This window comes from Mytilus edulis, chromosome 10 (assembly GCF_963676685.1).
Source record: "Mytilus edulis chromosome 10, xbMytEdul2.2, whole genome shotgun sequence".
Lineage (NCBI taxonomy): Eukaryota > Metazoa > Mollusca > Bivalvia > Mytilida > Mytilidae > Mytilus > Mytilus edulis.
The window spans coordinates 30,819,865-30,844,888 of NC_092353.1; the positions used below are offsets into that span (position 1 = coordinate 30,819,865).

Sequence of the window (25,024 nt, forward strand, 5' to 3'; positions counted from 1 at the left end):
GAGATCACCCTTGGTTACTGAAAGGTTTCATGTTGTCAGTCTTTAGTTTGCTTCAATGAGTTTTGTAGACTGTTGCTTTTATCTTTTTATGCCTTTTTGCCTTTGCGTTGCAAGTTTATGTGAGACTTATGAGTGTTTGGATATCTGTTTTAGTATCTTCAGCCTCTCTTTTGTTATGTAACTTACTGAAAACATATCATTAATCACAAAACATTTTTTTTTGGATAGAACATCTGAAACTAAACCTTGTAACTTTCTAGGTGATTTTTTTTGTGCTTTTGGGTTGCTGTCTCATTGACAGGTGCCCCACATCTGCTGTTTATCTTCAACAACTCAGTGAAATAAATTATTTTTCTACATCAGAAAACAGAACTTGAATATTAACCTTTTGAATATGTAAAGTTCAATAGGTTATTTTTAAACATATCTTAAAAAAAATGACTTAATTTAAACAGATATTTAAAAATATTTCAGATTTTTATCATCAAAATGGACTATTATTTGATTATTTGTAATGATAAGTTCTCCTAAGGACTGATATTGATGAGTTTTTCTAGTAACATTTCAACTCTCTATTATTCAAATGTTCATGAATATTCATTTTTGATACATATACAGTTTATTGCACTTTTATTTTCATGATATAATTTGTTTTTAATCAGATCAGACAATAAAGTCAGTCACTAAAAATATTAAAAGAGAACTAAATGTCATTTCCCTAAATATTTTTTTCCAAATACTTGGTATGTCCAAAAACCAAGTAATAAGAATAAACGCTCATCAATCATATTGATACAAGGATATGATAGAACATATATTTTATGATAACTTTTTTCATGGAACCCAAATAAATTTATTGTTAACAAAGTTATATATTTGAAATCAATCCTTGGTGACTTTGAATTTCTTTTTTTGATTTCTTAAAAAAAGATGATGTAAAAAGGAAAATATAGCACTTTTTGGTAATGCAAATGTTTTGACACAATACATATTTTATTAGATGTATAGGATTGATTGAACAATTAAATACCTAGCTTTGAGACTACAGATTGTTGAAACAATTTTCATAACTTGAATTTTAAATACTTTTTGTTTTGTGAAGTATATTTGATTTCAAAACAAATATTTTATTCTGAGTCCAATAACTTTTTAAGTCACTGATATGATTATATTATTCTGAAATATGAATATGATATTTTTTATTTCAGTTGATTGAAACAAATAAGCATTTGTTAAACAGAAATAAGAAAGTTTTCTAATAATGTTAAACTTTCATATTAGAAAATGCTTAATCATTTATTTTGGTTTATAATTTCCTATTCAGGGTAAAAAGTACAACTATCATTTCCGCCAAAAGAGTTCAGGACAAAAATTGAAAAGTCTTCAAACAAAGGATCATTATGGGATTGAAAGTTAAACCTTTCTTTAACAATTATTTGATACAATCTTTTTGACAAAAAGTCACCGAAAAGAAAACCATGTGTATTAAGACTTATTAAAAGGAAAACCAAACGATTAACTGAAGTACAAAGATCATATAGTGAAATTAAAGTTCAGATTGTGACATTAATTTTGACAACCACAAAAATCTTCCTACAAAATTGTACTTTTGTTGAAAAAGATTTCTCCATGCATCACACTTCCGTTGTAGATAAGGGTGCACTGTTGTTTACAAATACAGTTTTTAATGGTGAAATGGAACCTTTTATGAAAAATTGGTTCAAAACCTGGCATTTTTGGGGGGAATACAGTAATCTTATATTATATGGTAAAACTAAAAGAATTTAATTTATATTGAATTATTATACGACAGAAAATCATGACCTATTAAATCAGTTCACAATTACAACATGTATATGATTTTGAAACCTACAAATATTCACAAAATACAAATATTATTTTTTGTAATTATTTATTTAAGTAATTTAGTGTCCATGTACCATGGGTTGAAGTATAAGATTTAAAGGTATTATATCCATAAAACATCGCTGGACAAAGTATAGGCTGACTCTTAAGTAGTCTTTCCCTACAAATCTCCAACAATTTTGTGATTTATTTGGTTATTGACATATTTGCTGTCGCTCAACTTGTTTAATACACCATAACAGATGAGAAAATAATTTTTGTAAAATTTCCGAAAATTATGAAGTAGATAATTCATGTCAGTAATTTTAAACAATTACTATGAAGATTTCTCGGTACATTCTCTGGTCATCAACACCACCACTTGGGGTCAGGGGCCTATAAGTCTTGAATGGACGGAAATATTGGTCTTTTGTTATGCCGATTGTTGTAACGATAATTCCATTAAGGCTAGTATTACCGTGAGCAGGCATTAATCAAGTCAGCTGACAAATATAATTGAAAGATTTGTTTGCACTATTATCTCGTAAAATTACAAGGACTTTTTATACTGTAAATATTTATTTAGTTTTTTTGCATAAAACATTAGATAGTATTTCATCAAGTAAATGCTTAATATAAGAGCATGCTTTGATCTTATGTTAGATCAGGTACTCAAAATATAAAAAAGAATGAAAATATAAGGCACAATTTAAAGAATTTAAAAGCAAACCTCATTCGTCATAATTACCAGTCTTTTAATATGTGAAAGTGCATTTTTAAACAGTTGACAGTTTACCCAGATTTATAAATAAAAATATTATTAAATTTTTCAATAACCATGTTTTCTTCATCTTAATTGTCTTAACATTTTCTAACAAGCAGTAAATATTGAAAACTTGATTGCCAATAGAAGCATCACATTTGATGTGTATTTTTTTTAAGAATGCTTAACTTTCAAAATTTGATATAATTTTCATACAATGTTGTTAAATTATCTCCCCTTCGTTATCTAAAAGGAAATACTATTGCATGTTTTTTTTTACTTCATACTTGCTGAAAATATTATGCTCTAGTCAAAAGAAAAAAAGAAAAAAGACCCCATATGACTTTGAATTGCTATTTATTTTATTTATAAATCAGATATTATGTAGCCAGAAAACTTAATTATGAAGTTATATTATAATATGTTTGATTCAAGTTAAACTAAATCTTATATTTTGATGCATCATTTACTTATTTATAATTGCTGCAGTATTGGGTATAAAGTCGTTTGTGCTGAGGCAGTGTAAAGCAAACACGAATCGATCAATCAATCCACTAATTTATATAAATGACTTCCCAACAAAAAAAATATTAGCATCTTGTTAAATAAATAAATATCATAAATGTCCAAAATCAGGAAAAGAATAAAAAAGTTTTCGCATTCATTTCAGACACAAAACGAAATTTAAAATTTTCAGAATGCACCCAAGTAACAAACTAAAAAAAGTCAAACATATTTATATTCAGCTATGTAGAGGAAATGTTCCAATCCAGCAATTCTGACAGAGATTCATATTCATGAAAATCAAATCATTCTAGAAATATTTTACAAGCTCATACAAAGATTTGAGCAATAAGACTAAAGAGCAAGTTAAAAACATTTCATTCATCAAATCAGGTCTAATATTTCTAACTCTGACAGCTTTACCTTAAAGGACCTTGTCCTCTTACAAAAATATAATCATATATTACTGTTTTTATGACAAAACTGCTGTCGGCACTGGGGTCAATTGAGGACATTTTTGGACTTCCCTCTATGTAAACAAGTTTATTATTTTTATCAGGTGTCCAGACATTTGATTATCAATAACAAATTTGTACATGTTAATGGAACTCACACTTGGTTGCCTAATCATTTCTTGAAAAGTCAACAATATTGGTGGAGGGTCATCAGAAAGTCAAGGAAAGTTTTTATCCCCTTGTCAAATTAAAACTTTTCAATAAAACTTGTGAATTTTAATTATTACTATCAGTGTCAAGTGTGACAGTATTAAAATTGTTACCGTGGTTATTCAAAATTACATCTCTCCGTGAAGCGTCAACTTTTGGTGTAGTCATGATGCGAATCAGATTAAGTTTCCGACATTGAATTGGACACTTGCAGGTGTGAAAAGTGTATAATGCTGACCATAAAATGAACATAGAATCGCTGAACAAAAGATACAATATCTATTACTATAAATTATTCTATTTGACCGATGTCCTGTCATAATTTTATTTGTCCATGAAAATTTATTAAAATTAATATATACTGATATTATATGATGACCATTCACAGATATATCAAAGAATATGTACATAAAATTTCATGGATATTTACCTCAGCATGTAACATAACTTTGTACCTGAAAAGATCAGAAGATTTGATACGATTTTAAAAGACTGAACAGAAGTTAGTCAGGACACAGTAAACGCATGGCTGAAAAAAACTTTGGACAGTTTTATTCATAGTTTGTAAAACCCACTTTCATTGAAGATGTATTACTACATTCAGAAAAGTGTTGTATATGGTATACCTTACAACTGCAGTTACAGTGGAAACATTTCAGAAGGTTTTAATTATATTTGCAACAGAAACACAGATGCTGTTAGTTTCTATAAGGGGCATTGGTGGCAGAGTGGTCTAAGTCAACACTGAGGTTGTGAGTTGGAACCCCACTAATGGGTGTGCACTCACTCTTCTCCAATCTTAATTGACTAAGATTGTCAGTTTTCATATTAAAGGTTGGTGGTTTTTTCCAGGCACTGGGACTTCCTCCACCAATAAAAACTGGCCACCACGAAAAAGCCCAAAAGTAGTGTTAACCCCCCGGTCCAGAATAAAAATCAAATCTATAAAGCCCTCTCCACTGTAGTAAACCATACTGACATCAAATATAGCCACAATAGTCACTTAGGTATAGTCATTGGTCAATTGTATGGAATATTAATAACTCTCATTTAAGTATGGGAATGAGGAAATGTAATATGAGTGAGGATGAGACAACAAGCCATGAAGATCAATTGACTAGGATCTGACAAATCAATATCTGGTGTACTGCCTTCAACAATGAGCTCTAAAACCTGTAAAAAACTAATTGGGTAGAGCTGGAGTTATCAAATCAATACTTTAAACAAATAAAAATACCAAAATGACAACAGCCACAAAGCATTGATAAAATACTGAAAGCTAGAGTAGCAATTGTATAAAATCGTTGTAAGAACCCATAGTGACAATATTTATATATTTTACTACAAGGCCAAATTGAAGACCTTTAGGAAGGAGTTTCCTCAAGGTACAATAAGTTTATATGGTTAGTAATTAATCTAAAGTTCTGTCAACAACAAAATCATCTCTTAACAAGGCCATCCTCTCTTGCAATTGGTATCTTATTTTCTTTATTTTTCATATTTGTTACCTTTTTTACCTATTTTACACATTTAGTGCCTTTTCTGTACTGTGGTATGTTATTTAATGTACATTTTGTTGCTCTACTGATCAAGATTAAAGGGGTATCTTTGGCCAAGTGGTGTTAGTAATTCAAGCTCAAGCTTCTCATAGCCAGTTGTGTTCAACTGTTTTTGATTGAAAAATTATTATCAGTTTAATATATCTTTATGCCATTTTGAGTTTCTCTTGGTACTCTAGCCTTTTCCATAAAAACAATTCTGATGGCAAAGGTTGCTGAAAGTGGTGTTAATCTCATCAAAAAATTAAAACAGACAAAGGTTAAAAATGGTTGGGGGTGGAAGTTGAGACCTCCAAAAACTGGTTTAATCATTCAACAATAAACTCAACAATATTTAGGGTTTTTTGCTATTTTCGAGAATAAGGACCAGTTAGAGATAGAATGACAGATATTTGAATATTTTATAGGCTTGGTATTGATTTGGAACTTGTCATATTGTTCCATATTTATATGGTTATATTTAATAATATTTTGGACCAAAATAAAAGCTCTCAATGCCCCATGTCTTTTTGAGACAGTTACAAGTTTGACAATACCACTCATAGTACACTTTTATAAATTGCTTCATTTTGGATGTCATAATCTATATTTTTCAAACAGAAGTATTAAATTTATCATGACATATCAAGGAAACTTGTCAGGAAAATGTCATCAATTAAAAAATTCTTTTTTGCAAAAAAATGTGCACTTGCATAAATTGCAGTACTTTGATATATCGTAAGAAGAAATCTGTAGCCCTCAGACAAGTGACCATTTTATTTGACAATGTCACAATAGCCTAAGAAATTAGACAAATATATCATTAAATTCCAAAGGACAATTTAATCTGAATAGATTAAAAGCTGGTCCATTTTCAATGGAATACACACAATTTTATTTAACCAAAGATTTTTTGCTTTAATTCTCAAATTGAATGCAAGATAAAGTAGATATAGTGGTATTTTTGTCGTTTTATCTGTCGCGGGTGTTGAGATGGCCATTGTCCCGCTGTCACAATACAAAACCCAAATTTTGTTTGTTGAATACTTTTCCTGTCGGAGAACTTTAATTCACAACTAGAAGGAATTTATTAATTGCATTTGATGGAATGACTCATTTTACTTATTTTCAATTTAATCAGATCGATTGATTACATTTTAATAGTAACCGATATATTGATAAAAGACAGATTTTCACACCTTGCATTTAAAAAGTTGACCACTTCTCAGTTTATTCACAATCAGTATTTGGTCATGTGATTTGGAGCAGTGTGTTTGGTAAAGCAGATATAATACACAGCGGTACTGATGATTTTCATTGTAACTCGCACCGTAGTAGTTTACTTTAATGTGTTGAAACAGCGATCATAAAATCAAGTCATATTTATCATTAATTTTGAATTTGTGGATTTTTCATTCTTGATATTTCAAGGTAGGAATGTATACTATGATAATATGATTTTGATATATAAATGAAAATATAACACTGAAAATAAAATTAATTTTCTTTTATATTGCTTGAGGGTAAAATATATTATGCAGTTACTGTGCACTAACATAAATGTCTATAAGGTTTTGTCAATATGATTTTAAGAACTCCATTGATTTAAGTTTTAAAACTTGTATTTATAAATAAAAAGAAATGTTATACTCTTTCTTTCAATTAGAAATATAAAACAGTTTATAACCAAAAACACATTGGTTATTTTTTGGTCTTTCATGCTCAAGCGACAAAATATAAAACATATAAAAATAAGAAGATGTGGTATGACAACTATACTACTCCTTCAACAATGAGTAAAACCTATACCATAAAGTCAGCTATAAAAGGCTCCTAAATGACAAATTTAAAACAATTCAATCTAGAAAACTAAAGAACCTAATTTATGTACAAAATATTGAAAGAAAACAAATATGATAGTAACATACGGCACATTGGTTATTATCAGCAAATCCTAAACTACTCATTGCTATAAGCATGTAAAACTTTTAAAACAAGGAAATTTTAATGTCAGATGAATGAATAGAAAATGAACTGTAGGAATTGTTATTTTCTGATTGTTTGAATGTTGTATCCTCTACGCCCCATCAGCACAAATAGCCTATATCTTAGCCAGATGATTGTTGGTCTAATTGTCACAACTAACAGCTTAGAGAGAAAGAGAATGATATTTTTTGGGGTCAAAGAATTAGACCTTACAAGCTTAAGGTACAGGGCCAAAACAAAAACACACACTTCTAACTAGCTACCTTATTTACTCTATTTAGTGACAATGCACCCTATTATCACTCTCTTCTGGGCCATCTTAAGCTAAACACTTTTTTACCTACAAAATATATGAAAAGGTATACATTTTTAAAATCTAAATTATATGAAAAGAGTGGGGCAACAGAACCCCAGTGTCACCCCTTTAAATGAAGTATTGTTGTTTGGTTTTACATGGTTTTGTTTTGTTTGGCTGTTCCCTTCTTGTTTGGACAGATCTGCATGATTTGGTTTGGTTTAGCTGTTCCTTGTTGTTTTACTCTACATGATTTTGTTTGTTTTGCTGTTCCTTGTAGTTTTGTGCTAAATGATTTTGTTTTGATTTGCTGTTCCTTGTTTGGGCTACAGGATTTGTTTTGTTTTGTTTTGCTGTTCCTTTTTTGGTTTTACATAGTTTTGTTTTGATTTTGCTGTTCCTTGTTTGGTTTTACATGATTTTGTTTGTTTTGCTGTTCCTTTTTTGGTTTTACATGGTTTTGTTTTGTTTTGCTGTTCCTTGTTTGGTTTTACATGGTATGGTTTTGTTTTGCTGTTCCTTTTTTTGGTTTTACATGGTATGGTTTTGTTTTGCTGTTTCTTTTTTGGTTTTACATGATTTTGTTTTGTTTTGCTGTTCCTTGTTTGGTGCTACATGGTTTTGTTTTGTTTTGCTGATCCTTGTTTGGTTTTGTTTTGCTGTTCCTTTTTTGGTTTTACATGATTTTGTTTTGTTTTGCTGTTCCTTTTTTGGTTTTACATGATTTTGTTTTGTTTTGCTGTTCCTTGTTTGGTGCTACATGGTTTTGTTTTGTTTTGCTGATCCTTGTTTGGTTTTACATGGTTTGGTTTTGTTTTGCTGTTCCTTTTTTGGTTTTACATGATTTTGTTTTGTTTTGCTGTTCCTTTTTTGGTTTTACATGATTTTGTTTTGTTTTGCTCTTCCTTTTTTGGTTTTACATGATTTTGTTTTGTTTTGCTGTTCCTTTTTTGGTTTTACATGGTATGGTTTTGTTTTGCTGTTCCTTTTTTGGTTTTACATGGTTTAGTTTTATTTTGCTGTTCCTTGATGTTTGGTTCTACATCAGTGGTTTTAGTTTTGTTTTGCTGTTCCTCCTTGTTGTTTGGTTTTATTTTGTTGTTCCTCTTTGTTGGTTGTTACAACAACTCAATTTCCATGTGGTTACAGACTTTCGTACATTTTTTCAATTTGTAATAGGTTAACTGATACTGATGAATTGATATTTGCTTAAGGTCCATTTCTATCAAACTTGCTCATGTCTTTGCTATGGGTATTACCTTTTGGATAAGCATGTTAAAAATATGGCTTAGCATGTCTTTAATTAGCTGTTGAATTGTAACAGTCACCCAACATCATCTTTGATGATGATGAAACAAACTAAAAGCTTGAACAAATCAGAGAGATCGAAAAGTGTAAGGGTGATATGCTAACACTTCAGAAGCTAGGGTTTTTCGGGGGGTTTATACTTTGATATTTATTGTTCTCATTTAACTTTTGTTGTTATGCATGCAATGTATGCATCTGTATTGGTCTGTCTAAAGTTGTCTCCTCTTTATTTTCTCAGCATTTCTTAATCTATGCTGACAGGATAGATTCCACTGTTTTCTGCTCTCTGGTCATATGTTGTTATCTCTTTGACACATTCCCCATTTCCATTCTCAATTTTATGTGGTAATTATTTGTTCTATCTATGTTTTAAAAATTTGCAGAGACTTCCTGCTTATTCAAATCCTTATTATGTATTTTTCTTTTCTTTAGGATTTTAACAAAAGTATTTTATATAATATTTTATGATGAGTAATTACCCAATATCCTCATTTTTTCCCTTAGCATTAAAAGTTTAGAAAAGAAATCAATTGTATACACATGGTGACATGCATTGATTGTCAGATTTGTAAAACTTTAATGCATATACCTGATGCAGGTGTGTAAATAGTTGTTATATCATTTTATAATTTATTGTCAAAGTTTATGACAGGATAGATTTCCAAGGTTTATGGCTGAAATATCCTTTTACTTCCATAAAAGACGTTTTTCTCAAGCTTAAGATGTTATGACAGAGAGGATTACTATGCAGTTTAATTGTTTTGCAACATTTAAATGAAAACGAAGAATGGGGAATGTTGAGCTGGAGCTCATTATTTTGATCTCTGAAATCAAATATTTTTTTTATTAGTCTGCAAAAAGGATATATTACAAATTAAGAAGGTATCACAAAATTTTGCAGTCTCATTATTGAAGGAAGTTTATGCTACTCTGTTTCAAGATAACAAAGCTGTTGTATACATTAAACATATTTCAATAGTAAAACTTAAATAGCAGAATAAAATGAAGGTTCTGTCTTCTTCTTTTCCAGAAATACAATATACATTTTCTATGTTGTATGGTTCAATTGCTGTATCATTAATGTTTTAAACTTACTTATCTTTTGTTTACTAGGGGAATGTCTAAATGAAAGGGGGCTATTATACAATTTCTATTTCTATTATTTATAGGGGGCATTAAGTTTTACCCTTGTCTGTCTGTACATCTGTCAGTCTGTGGCGTCATCCCAAAAATGGTTTCCATTCTTTAACTTTTTACTAACTAGTTTGCCTCAACCCATTGTTATGAAACTAATACACAATGCTTATTACCACAAAATATAGATCAAGTTTGAATTTTGGTGGCCGCATCTTAGCTGTTTTAGAGTTATGCCCCCTTATATTTTATATGATGTGCAAGCATGGACATCATCTGTGTCCCATGGACACATTCCCCATTTATTTTAGTATTTTTTCAACCTCATGAATGGAAGGCCTTTACTCAGGTGTACCAATGACTTGTTAACAATGGGGAAAGTACCCAGTACCTCATCTTAGTGAAGGACCTAAGATGGGTTTCCATAAGATAATTGGGTAGATTTGTCTGGAATTAACTATGATAAAGAAAGAAAGAAAGCAATGTTGTGCTGTCTAATTACACCGTATCAGATATAGACAAGGTATAGATTTATGTCATCAAACCTTGAACATGATAATTGTCTCCTAGTATTGTCCCATAAAAGATTGTTCTATGCTACATCGAACCTAACTACTTGAAATTATTCTGACAAGATATAAGTGTTAGAAATTTAAGAAATTGTTATTTTCTATTTTATAACCTTAATTATGGATGTATTGTAAGTTTTATTTTTACAATGTTACACCCTTTCTTCTGGATAAAGCCTGTTTTGTATGACAAAGAGTATAATGTCTAAGTGTGAACGGGGTCCTCTTCATAGAATAGTTCACTTGAACTCTCCGAGGGCAACAAACTGTTTGATGTACCGATAATAAAGCACATCTTTCTGTAGTAAAAACAGCTCTGCAACAATGCAGAAACAGATCATACATTCATAACATTTTAATTTTTTTTTGTCCTGAATAATGCATGTACCATTTGCCTATTAAAAAGAAAAAGAAGAAACAAATCATTCAAGTGCTTTTTTTCCAAATTTGACAAGCATGCTTTTTATAAAATTAAGTAGATATTTTTATCTGCAGTTTACTTCTTAAGGTCTATCGTGACATTTGAGACAAGTAAGGATTTAACCCTGGATCACAGAAAGACATTCTACCAGTAGAAAATATGTATCTTTAATTTCTCAATTTGAATTTAAATGGCTTTATCAAAGCTGATTAACCTAGTTTAGTATTTATAAAACCCTTTTAACCAGAAAAGTAAACCATTAAAAAATATCAGTTGTGTTATATGAGAAGACTGGTTATTGTCTTGTTAAACTTAATGATTCGTGTAACTCATAATAACTGTCTTATTTTAAAAATTTATAAATCATTTTAACTTTTAGGACAGAGTATCAAAGTTTGAGAGTATAAGAGAAATATTTGCATTTGGATCTGTGTTTTGATGGGTCTTCGTCCCAGCTATCTTAATGTAAAACGTTTTTTCAGTATTAGTAATCCATTATGATATTATTTTGGTCCATAACATTTTTTCTAATGCTTTCTATATTTATATATACTTTAGTTATATCATAAAAGATTGTAGGTATTTGACCTGTTTTGATACCAATCAACTCATTCGCTTTGAAGCAGGTTTGGCATCAGAGTACACAATTTACGATTGTCTTTTCATGCACAATGGTTTAATATAATCATGAAAGCATTTCCTCCTTTTGACGATTTTGCTTCTTTGGTAAATTAAACACATACATTTAACGGTGTTTTTTTTTCTTTTTCAGTTTGAAGATGTTTTAAAAACCTGGGACAGTTCTGCTTCACAGATAGGTAAGCAACAGATATAATATGTATGCTAGAAGTCAGTCTTGTGGAGATTGGGTATTCTGTTAACAATTTTACAGGCTTGCAAAATGAATAATGTTTGCAGACTATGTTGCCCAACTTATAAAAGTAAGGCAGGGGAGGGCTGGTTGATGTTATCATGTTTTTGGTCTTTGTTGTAAATACGGCGCGAACACAATGCAGGAACGTCACTTAGGTCTTATATTGTAACATCCGGACTTGGTGACATGTCATTTGTATACTTGGGCTGCTATAGATCGATTACACATATATTAGAACATGCAACGTTTTTCTTACTTTATTCACATATTCTCGACAGTCTTGTCTATGAGTATGTCCTGACCTGTAAGTCATGAGTGTCTGTCTGTACTAGTATTTTTTATTTGTCTCACCTATATCCAGTTAGACTTTTGGTTTATGATTTTTTATGATGAAAAGCAACTTAAAACCTAGTGCATGATGTAAAGTTAATATATATATATATGGTGGTGTTTAACGACCTTGACTGGCTATTCAGCCCTCGCACTGTCGGCTCGGTGCCCGAAGGCGTTTGGTGAGCTTTATCATATTTTGATGCCATGGGTCAGGAACAAGTAGTGGAGGTCGCAATATGTAGGCCGCCATCTTGGTTTTGGTGAGTTGTTTTTGGTTTGTTGACTATTTTGATGTTGGTTTACTTCACAACGGCTGCTTTCAGGGCCAGTTTGGTCAGCTTGGCAGCCCGCTAGCCTCGATGATGGAGTACTGATAGATGATCTCGGACGTAGTTCGAAAGATGACAGGAAGCATTATCAGGACCAAAGCCGTGAGGCAGTGAAATGAAGGTCGTATCACCCAACAGCCTAGGATACAGCCGTCGGACGTTAATCGGCATAACACTCCCCATGATACAATGGTTTTGGAGTGCATGTTAACGCGGGTACGCCAACTACTACGTCTATCTGTACGGCATGGATTGGTTTCTGTCATCTTAAGTAGTAAGTCGTTGATATCTAACTGTAATCCCTCATCGAAGATAGCGGGTAAAGGAGAGCTGGCCCAGCACGTCCGTTCAGCTGTAATGACTGAGACTTGACTGGATTGTGTAAAGTTAAAAAAAAGATATGTAGAATTATGGTTTTGACTCAGAATTGGCTGCTCACTGAGCTTTGAAGTTTGATAGTGCAAGCAGGGCATGGTGTCCCATTAACACATATTCTTGTTGAAAAGTAACTTGAAAATAATGTTCTGTCAGCTGAAGAAAATCTGGTGACTGCATTTTTTTAGCTCACCTGGCCTAAAAGGCCATGTGAGCTTTTCTCATCACCTTGCGTCCGTTGTCGTCGTCGTCGTCGTCTGTCTTCGTTAACAATTTTTCAAACATCTTCTCCTCTGAAACTGCTGAATGGATTTGGATGAAACTTAGCATGATTGTTCCTTAGATTATCCTGCACAAAGTGTGTGCTTCGATTTTTGATCCGTCAAAAAACATGGCGGCCGTTACTTAAAATAGAACATAGGGGTCAAATGCAGTTTTTGGCTTATATCTCAAAAACGAAAGCATTTAGAGCAAATCTGACGGGGTAAAAATGTTCATTAGGTGAAGATCTATCAGCCATGAAATTTTCAGATGAATCAAACAAACCATTGTTGGGTTGCTGCCACTTAATTGGTAATTTTAAGGAAATTTTGCAGTTTTTGGTCATTATCTTGAATATTATTATAGATAAAGATAAACTGTAAACAGCAAAAATGATCAGCAAAGTAAGATCTACAAATAAGTTAATATGACCAAAATTGTCAGTTGACCCCTTAAGGGGTTATTGTCCTTTAAAGACTTTTTTCACAATTTGTTCATCATGTTGACTTACTTTTAAAAATCTTCTCCTTTGAAACTGCTGTATCAATTTCAGCCAAACTTAGGCTAAAAATGAGTTTCAGAGTATCTAGTATAAATTTTATATTTCATTTCCTTGTATGTCAGAAACATAGCTCCTATGGCTAAAATAGAACATAGGAGAAAATGATATTTTTTTTTGCTTTTGAAGAAAATAGGACGATTCAAAGAACATTTAAATAAATTGAAAAGCCAAAATAATCATTGATGAGAGATTTAACCAAAAAAATTAAGGTGAGCGATTCAGGCTCTTGAGAGCCTCTTGTTATCAGATAGATTTATATCATATTCATTGTTTATCTATCTTATTCGTCCTGTCATTTAGTCTTTTGAGAAAGACATTAATTTCTTATGAACACTTTCAAGTGGTGCATTGTAAATCCTTTTAATTTTCAAAATCATTGATCGTAAACAATTAACTATGTCTGCAACACATGCAGTTTTAACATTTGTTTACAGTTTACAATATTTACATCATTGATTTATTATGGTTAATTTTCATGGTTTTTTTAAGAGTTATGTCCCTTGAATCATTCAAGTTTCTTCATCCCTGAAAATAATCTTCCACATTATGGTTCATTAAAGCAGGAATATCTTCAATAAAATTAGGTTTATGGTTGTGTCAAGTTTGGTTTATGGTTATGTTAAGAAAAATCAGTCAAGGAAAAGTTGGGACAACACTATTTGAAGTCCTTTTAATATTTCATACTTATCAAAAATCAGATAATTGAGTCATATAGAATATAGATTTTTATCTTTGAGTTGGTAAAATATGATCAGTTTTTCATAATAAGATTTTTTTTCAAATTGACCTAAAGTGTTATGAGTTTGACCTTAAAGTGTAATTTATCACTGGACCATGACAACATAGGCCTAATATCAATACATCTAATTATATAATAAAGTTATTGACATGGAAAACTATTTTATATCACCTATTGCTGTGTTTCCAGCTGCTAGCAAAAATGTATTTTACAAAGAAAATTTAGGTTTATTTCTTTTTAAAGAATGCGCAAGAAGAAAAGACCACCTTGAAAAAGTTTTTATATGTGAGCATTTTTAAATCAAAGATGCTATTTTTACATAATAAATGGAATATTTCATAAAATATTTTAGAAAGTAAAATTGTATTCAGAAATATCAAGGTCATCTCTTTAAAAATATATGAAATTAACATATAATTGGCATAATTTATGATATATATGTAATATTATCTCATTCACAATATTGGGCTGAAATTTTTGAATAAATTATAAATGTTTGAAAACTGCTCGCATATCTTAAATTTGTAAATATATTAAAATTTTGGCAGTTCATATTATATTGAATACATTGATATTTGTTGCAGCAATAAATTTTGGACTGCAACCTTAGATTTACCGCACCCTATTACTGTGTTCTCAATTTGCTATATAAACTTTTGTTTTGGCTATTGGGTACAGCAAATCTGGATTTGTGTTACCTTATTGCACCTGCCTTGTAGGGTGTGTTTTGAAAAACGAGACTTAGCTATCAAAATGTATTTGCTTATAACTACTTGAAACATGTTTATGAATATTCTTATTGCAAAATGAGTAAACAAAGTGCAGGATTCATTCAGTTCCACTCAGTGGTGATTATGTCATGGGATAATATGGGGTGGAAATGGGGGTACCATCATGACAAATAACGGTAAAATTCTTGCAAAATGACATTTACAGTCATTTTTAGTGCATGACAATAAAATGTACACTTTCTTTTGGACGATCAAAAAAAATTAACTGATTTTGACTTATCACTTTAATTTTTTCTCAAAAATAATGGTAACAAGGATATTTTGATGAAAAATGGTAACATTTTAACCAATTGGATGCTAATGGTAGCTGTAAATGACCGTTTGATGCAGACGTGAAAGAGCATTCCTACTTTCTTATATCATGGAAAAAAGTGTTGGTCTTTCCATCATAATGTCACATCATACAGTTTTGGTCACATAATTAGTGTCTATGTCATGGCATACAGTGTCAGTCCATTAATGATTATGTAATGGCATACAGTGTCAGTCCATCAGTGATTATGTCATGACATACAGTGTCAAACCATCAGTGATTATGTCATGGTATGCAGTGTCAGTCCATCAGTGATTATGTCATGGCATACAGTGTCAGTCCATCAGTGATTATGTCATGACAAAAAGTGTCAGTCCATCAGTGATTATGTCATGGTATACAGTGTCAGTCCATCAGTGATTATGTCATGGCATACAATGTCAGTCCATCAGTGATTATGTCATGACAAAAAGTGTCAGTCCATCAGTGATTATATCATGACATAAAGTGTCAGTCCATCAGTGATTGTCATGACATAAAGTGTAAGTTCATCCATGATTATGTCATGACATGCAGTGTTGGTCCATTAATCAATTACTATGTCATGGCATACAGTGTCAGTACATCAGTGATTATGTCATGGTATACAGTGTCAGTCCATCAGTGATTATGTCATGGCATACAGTGTCAGTCCATCAGTGATTATATCATGACATAAAGTGTCAGTCCATCCATGATTATGTCATGGTATATAGCTTTAGTTGGTCAGGGATCAATATGTCATGACATAAAGTGTCAGTCCATCAGTGATTGTCATGACATAAAGTGTTATATCATCCATGATTATGTCATGACATGCAGTGTTGGTCCATTAATCAATTACTATGTCATGGTATACAGTGATAGTCCATCAGTTATTATGTCATGACATAAAGTGTTAGTCCATCCATGATTATGTCATGATATGCAGTGTTGGTCCATTAATCAGTGACTATGTCATAGTATACAGTGTTGGTCTGTCAGTGGTCATGTCTTTTTGTCCTTCCATCTTGTCTAAATCCAACAAATGCCAAGACCTTTTTTCCCCATACTTTTAGGTATCGAGATGATTTGTATGGCCCCGTTGATTTGTATGGCCCTGTTGACTACAGTATGGGCAATATAGTGTTACCCTCATCATTCATACCACAACAAACAATTATACAAACTTTTTTTAAGGACCTCCACATTCTTGCTCTTCATATTTTTGCTGTGGAGTCTTTGGTTTTTGTTTTGTTGTTGTTGAGGTTTATGGATGGTGTCTCAGTGGGACAGAGGGCTGTCTTCCATTGCTTATACCAGACAGGTTGATTCATAAGAAATGAAAACTTAGTAGACAAATGAACAACATAAATCGAGGTTTTGTTAATCTTTAATGCTGAAACTTTTCAGGGAATAGAAAATTAAAGAGTAATATAAATTTACAATTCAAACAAAGATGGAATAAATTGGTAAAGAACAATGGTGATATGTTTCTAGACAGTATGTAAATTGGTAAAGGACAATGTTAATATGTTTCCTCACCTTTTTCATTCAAATTAATTCAAAGGATTGTTTCACCGTAAATGGGCATTACAGTGAAACACTTGACCTGACAAGGCCATACAATTGCTATCATTCCCTAGCCATTAAATTCTCCCTTTAACATCTAAATGTATTTAAAATTTAATGCCAGCTATATAGACTATTCATTACTAATACCATCAACCAATACACTTTCTGATAAGCCCCATATAATTTCTCTGATTGTTAAAATGTATCACCCCAGGCATACATTTCTATAAATGGACATAGTTCGATTGGAAATCAATTATCAATAAACGTCCATTACTTAACCATTCTTTTGATAAATATGTGAACTTTAAGGTGATAAGTCAAGATATGGCGGCTATTGTCCAAAGGATAGGACGATCTTACTCGATCATAAGGTAATTTACTTTACCGATTAGAATGCAAATAATTGAATTTATGAATAAATGACTTTCTTGTTATGGTGCCAAAGCAGGTCTGTTTTTATTTAATTAAAAATGTCTTTGTACCCTGAAATATATGTGAGTTATATAATAAACTATTTAAAATTCAGTTGTTTAATGAAAATGCTGTTTTATTGTCAAAATACTCTCTTGTAGCTTGGAAGTACAATATTGACATAACACTTACATGCTTGTAGTAAAGGACAGTATTAAGCCTAACAACTGGAGAGTGTTTTACATATCTATTTTGTGATTTAATTATCAAGAAGAGTGTTTAGCTGTTATAAAATTGAGAATGGAAATTGGGAATATTTTCAAAGAGACTACTATTATACCCTTCCGAAGAACAGATAACAAACAAAGGACACCAATTGGTCCTCAACGCAGTGAGAAAATCCCCCACCCAAAGGTGGTCATCAGCAGGCCCCTAAATAAAATTGTGTACTAGTTCAGTGAGAATGGACGTCACGCTAAACTCCAAAACATATAAATGAACTAAAATTAAGAAACATACAAGACTTTCAAAGGCCAGAGGCTCCTAACTTGGGACATATCTTTTTTGTTAATTTTTTTTTCAAACAGTTACAGATAAAAATAGGAAACTACAAATGACTTTAGAGACCAAGTGGTCTAAGTAGAAAATAAGAAGATGTGGTAATCAATGACAGTGAGACAACTCTCCACAAAATGACTAGGAAGTTGACAACTATTCTTCACTGTAGCAAAAGTAGTTTTCTGCTCTATCACAAGCTTCTTAACCTGTGTTGCCTGTTTGAACACCTCGCCTGGAATGTTGCATTTTACTCCAATCTTAATTGACTAGGATTGCCTGTTTCTTTACCAGAGGTTGGTGGCTCTATCTTGGTACTCCTGATTTCTTCACCAATTAAAACATGTGGTCATGATATAGTTAAAGTAGAAAGTGGCATTAAATATCAACTATCAGTCAATTAATCAATAAAATAACTGTTATTGTAATATTTATAATTGTGTTTATATGAGAAATTTACATATTTTCTTGTTTTACAGGGAATCTTTTTTCCAGTAAATTTTGGAATCTGTATGAAGATTATCTGAAGAACTATTCTAAAGCAAGAAAGTAAGTATACAATAAGTATTAAAATATGAAATCAGTTTATAAAACTACTTGATTTAAACAATAAATCAGGTCACGGAATCAGACATTGCTGAGAACATTTATGTGTAAAGTTAAATAAAGTGAACAAACAGCACTAAAAAACTAAAGAAGACTTTCCCATGATAAAAATTCAAAAGATGAAATTATTTTATAATTTTTAAATTTTTGGAAGATTTTATAAATATTATATTAAAAAAAAAGAAAAAAAAACCTTCAAAATAGTGAAAATTTACACATATAAAAGATAGATGCACCCACCAAACAAAAGTTGAATGCGCTGCTTATTTCATGAGATGCAACAATAACAAAGTTTATTTTAGTAATTGTAATCTTGTTTTGACAGTAGCATACAACTATTAGATTATGTATAAATAACTACTCTTGTAAAAAGGGAATGAAAACATAGCAGGTAAATAAGAGTTTTAAAATATCAAGCAGACATTAGAATTTTAATTTTGTATGAATCCAGAGATAGAAAAGGGTGGAATAACAGTGTGGAGGCCTTATTTGACTTCTGGTGGGAGAGAATTAAGGTTAAGGTAAGGATGAAACCAGGGAGATGTGGGGTGTACATCAAATAGATATTAACCTGACAACAAAACAGTGCTTTTCACATGATTTATATGGTTTTTAAAAGTCTTAATGCTTTAATGTACATGTAATATAACTGTTTCATTCTCTAAATTATCCCTACAGATTACTAGAAGACAGATGTACAGAAGATCAATCGTTTCTAGAATTTTGTAATCTTCGTAAAGGGCAGACAACTTATAACTTACAAACCTTGTTGCATCTACCTGTGAGTACATTATTTTATTTGATCATCTCACTCTGTTGCTCACTGCACACCTGTAATATCAAGGGGAATAAAACACTGCTTTGGTGTAGAAGGTTTCAATTTTTTATGTCAAATCTTTCACTTGTCAACATATATGTCGTTCCGTCTAACAGAAGTCCTCCTGGAAATCTTGGAAAAAACATTGCTATAAAAGTTATTCCTGTAGGAATAAAAAAAATCAAAATCCTTATCTGTACGGAACAAATTATGTAATATTTGTTGTTGACAAAATATTTTTTCTATTTGGAACTTATATTAGGAAAAAACTTTTTATTTCATGGCAAGCTGAAATAAGAGTTAATTAAAGCTTTAAATCAAAGACCTAAGGAACAATTTATTTCCCCCCCTTGCATACTGCAATGTGTTCAATTTTTATTGATCATTTCCTATGATAGTGCAGGTTTTCTTTCATAAATAATCATCACCCTTCTTTAGAATTGCCTTCCAACTGCTAGAAAAGAAGATGAGATAGAGTTATCTTTCTTGATACAGTTGTTATTAAAAAAAATATAATGTACTTACGGAATTTCATGCTCTGTCAGCCAACTTTATATAATAATAGGGAAAAGCAATACTTTATTATCATGTATCAAATTTTCATGAATAATATTTCTAAAACACAAATAAAATTTTCTGCTTAGTTAAATTTCTGCTCAAGGGTATTTTGATTGTAAATATATGGAGATCTCGGTACATTTAGGATAACAGAGTTTCTATTAACTAATGTGTGGTCCGAGTACGTCCAGTCGGGTGACAGTTTTATTGTAAGTTTTATGATGAAAATATTTTGTATCTGCTCACTGTTTACATTACATGATGTCAAATTTGATGATTTATGAAAAAAAGTGGTGATCATAGATTTTAATTTTTGACCTTAAAAAAATATTTTTTATGAATAGTGTTTCATGTTTTTGTGATCTTTGTGGTTATGATACGAAGATAGAATTAGTTTGTAAAATGGATTTCTTATGTAAGGTTGAAGCATGAATAAAGTGAAAAAGGTAACACAATAGGTTTCATGAAAAAAATGAAATGATGGGCTTCAGGACAGTCATATTTCAATAGAATTAGGGAAACAAAAATCTGACTTTCGTCTCAAAGAAAAAGTGATTTAATCCCTAGATAGATATCTAAGGTACCTTTTGGTATAAATCATAAGTTACAGTTATGTGGCATGTAAATAAGACATTTGAGCTGTGTAGGATAGAAATCGACCTTATCCAAATCAACATCGATACATCTGTTAACATATTTCAGTTTTGAAAAAAAAAAATGAAAATTTGGGATTGTTTGCCTGTGAATTATTAATTGAATGCTACAAAACGGAACGTTTTTCATCTTTTATTACATTGTATTTAGTATATGAATGTTCCAAAATCAATCAGAGTCCTATACATGTACATATTTACGTACACTTGCATAAGGTCTATTTCTATCCAATGCAGCTCATTTGTTGACTCATTTCCATACTTTGCTTTGTGAGTAGAACATTTTTGAAAATAGACTCAAAGAATGAAATATTTAACATGAAAAAATTAACAAGCTGAGAAACCAAATTGACACGTCTCACAATATTTAATAAGAAGAAGAAATATTATATCACACATTTGAAATAATTAAATGTTTGCATCATGACGTAGTTATCTTATACATAAAGAAAAGAATGCTGAGTAAATCATCCAAAACAGGATTTAAAAGTGCAACCTGCTGAGAAATTTATGGGAATTTTGTTGATTTCGTTTTAGTCCATAAGATTAATATTTTTATTTACAAATGTACAGAACAAAACTCCTTCGCAATATATATACTGAAACTAATTGTTGATATCTTGTCTTAAATATCTGAAAACAACTGTAGGTAAAAAAAATATTTAATATCTATGATGAAATTTGAATGGTATTCAGGTTATCCCATTTGGTAATGACGAAAGTAATCAAAATTTACACCAAATATTTCTAGGAGGACTTTATTTAGTTTGAAGTAGTTTTAAACCTTGTTCTTGTAAAAAGTCATATATCTAAAGCTCAAGTTACTAAGATAAAAGGAAAGTAGATATGACTGATAAATATAAGACAAATTTAAATTTTATCTTTATAAATATACACTCCAAATTTATTTGAATTTTTCAAGTTTAGTTTTATCAAAAAAGATGAATTTCAATCATATAGGATAAATAGATATTTGTTTTTTTTTTTTATATTGAATGACCTGATGTTTTAAGGAAGTAGTCTTATTTTCTGTTAAGAGATAAGATATATATAATATGGAAATACTTTATCCTTCTTTACATCCCCCTTTTCAGTCATTGCTTTCTGGGTCAGCTATGTTATGTTATATACTTATTTAATACTATTAGTCAGTAATTTCAGAACTACGAAAGAGTATCTTTGAAGTTTCACATTACTTATCTTATAATTAGTTAGTAAATATATATATTTTTGTGTTGTGGTAGTTTGAAAATTCCAGTTTTCCTTGGACACTTGTAAATTCAGAAATTATTGTGTTCATTTATTATTGCAATTTTTGAAGAAAAGACAAATAGTGAGATTTGAATTATTGTGATTTTAAGAAAAATGTGCAGACAGATATAGATATGTATTGATTATCAGAATGCATGTTCTTTTTATTGTGGTACTCACTCAGTCCCATTATTCCCACTAATAAAATAAAATCTCTCAAAAATTACTGAATTTTCATTATAAACCGGATTTTTGTTACAAAAATGTCGGTTATTGATTTGGGGATGTACGGCGGGCGGGCGGTCGGGCAGTCGGGCGGGCGGGTGGGCGGGCGGCAATCAAATGTTGTCCGTGCATTAACTCATGAACCGTTCAACCAAAGCTTCTAAAATTTTAATATGTTGTTACTGACAACTAAATGAAGGTCAAGTTCAATAATGTCGATTTTGACTTTTACCGTTCAGGAGTTATGGTTCTTGAAAGATTGGAAAAATGAAGTTTCCAGTCATGTCCGTGCATTTACGCATGAACTGTTCTACCAAATCTTCCCAAATTTTAATATGTTGTTACTGATAACAAAATGGAGGTCAAGTTCAATAATGACGATTTTGACTTTTACCGTTCAGGAGTTATGGTTCTTGAAAGATTGAAAAATGGTGTTTCCAGTCGTGTCGGTGCATGTTCTCATGAACCATTCAACCAAAGCTTTTGAAATTTTTATATGTTGTTACTGATGGCAAAATAGAGGTCAAGATCAATAATGACGATTTTGACTTTTACCGTTCAGGAGTTATGGTTCTTGAAAGATTGTAAAATGGCGTTTCCATTCACGTTGTTGCATTTACTCATGAACCATTCAATCTAAGCTTTTCAAATTTTAATATGTTGATACTGATGACAAAATGGAGGTCAAATTTGATATTGACGATTTTCACTTTCACCATTCATCAGTAATGGTTCTTGTGATATTGCCAGGACACAAATAAATATTAATAAATCTGGTTTGCTGTCGTTGTGACAGCCTCTTGTTATAATTTATTGTTTTTAAATTAACCCTGTTTATTTGATTATAGATACAGAGTTGTCCTGGTCATGCTATTTCTCGGTGAATGTTATTAAGATAGTCCTTATCTGTGAACTACATATTTGGCCGAATTGTGAAGTACTTTTGTTGTTATTGACTTTAATATTTATTGTTTTGTTTACTTGCTTGCCAAATTCTTATGGTTTCATATCAAAGTGGCAAGGTTTCAATTGAGGACATTTTTTTTCAATAGTAGATATACATGTTTGATAACATGAGATAGATAAGATTACCACTATGCCTGGTGATAGAAATCTGCAGTTCAAAGTATGAATTTTTCCTTCAGCTTCACATAGATTCCGATGTAGAGAATTTGTATCTGTGGACAATCCCCGACATCAGATTAGGTCAAAGTAACATTACAAAGTCTGCTCAATCGTCTCTGAGTCCACCAATATTTGGACAGATCTTTGTCTTATAAATACCTTTATGAAAATCCCTTGTTTTATCTCTGAATTCACACAATTGTATAGAAATATTTTTGTAATATCAAGTACCTGTTGATATACTATTTGGATAAACACTTGAATTTGTTTTATCTATATAAGTAGTGTCATAATATCTATGATTAGAAAAATTAAGATAAACAAAACAATAGGGAGTAATCAAACACACCCAGGGACATCATGAAATATAGATTAATTATTAATTGTTATCAGCAATATGATCATTGACAGTGCCACTTTGTTGATAGAGCAGGACTCCAGTATAAAGGGTAGGGTACCAGTTAATGTTGGTATTATACTCCCCTGATATTTTTGGTTGATGTTGTTACACAGATAAATGTGGTAAACTTTTTGAGAGGTTTGAAAATCCTGTTGGATAGAGATAATTTTTTCCTTGTATTATGTTTGATCTATTTTAAGAATTATTTACCGAATAAATATAACATGCTGCAATCTTAATTTCTAGACTGTTCAATGTAAGCCAATGTTCTGTGTTGAAGGATGGGTTGTCTCATTAGCACTCATACCACACCTTCTTAATTTATCTTATTATGAAAGATACATTAACTTAAACTCATAACACCAAAATAAGCCCTACTACTTTAAACCTCAGTAAGATTTCTTTTTTACTTCAGAAATGATGCACAGTTATTATCAAATATTTCATTAAAAAGCAAAGTATTTACATGTTATGTGCAATTTTTAAATATAAACATACAGTGCCTATGACCACATATTAAAGTATACTTACGTATTACTTCATCTATAATCTACCAATGTTGTCCTTATACAAGAGTCAATTAAATTTTGGTCAAATGAGTTCATCAATTTCTCACTTGGATGACTTAATAAACCATGAAATGTTACAATAACTACTTCTTATATCATACTATAATTAAAGTTAAAAGTTAAAAATGTACCCTCTAGTCAATTCTAGGGTATAGTGTCAGTTTCAGGTCATTGTGGGGTCAACATTCATTAATATTCTTGTTCTACAGAATAGGTGTATTATAATTTTTGCTGATGAATTTCTGGAGTTTTTTAAGGAATTTGAAAAAATCTGGATCCCTTCTGGTATGTTTTTTTTTAATTTATTATTCATATATATCAATATTCTAGTTATAATTTGTAGAACATTATAATTTCAAGATTTTGAATACCATTAAAACAAAACATGTCAGAGAAAATAAATCCCAAATGTCTTGAGCAAAAATATAATTGTACAAAATAGTATTATCTTTAATATTGTTGTACAATTTTAGTGATTACTGTAATTTTATAATTCATAAATTATTGCTAGGTTTTTATCATTGCGAAAAATGCGATAGAGTTGTAAACGCAATTATTAAACATTTTGAAATATTTTATATGAATTACTGTAAATTCAGAAATTATTGGGTGCATTTATTATTGTGATTTCGTCAGTTAAGACTTAAATACAATTCTAATTTTTACGATTTTGAGAAAATCCTGTTTAATTCATATAGAATATTTCAAAATGG

The 25,024-nt window shown here is 30.8% G+C and overlaps 1 protein-coding gene across 4 annotated transcripts in view; it reads left to right on the plus strand.

The window, feature by feature from the left end:
- Positions 1-25,024, plus strand: part of LOC139490884 (rho GTPase-activating protein 20-like) — a 190,355-nt gene that overhangs the window by 75,713 nt on the left and 89,618 nt on the right. For all 4 annotated transcript variants that reach the window (XM_071278006.1, XM_071278007.1, XM_071278010.1 and 1 more), the window contains 3 exons: positions 11,801-11,846; positions 18,587-18,656; positions 19,392-19,494. In XM_071278006.1, coding sequence (XP_071134107.1) covers positions 11,801-11,846; positions 18,587-18,656; positions 19,392-19,494 — 219 coding nt within the window. The remainder of the gene's footprint in view (positions 1-11,800; positions 11,847-18,586; positions 18,657-19,391; positions 19,495-25,024) is intronic.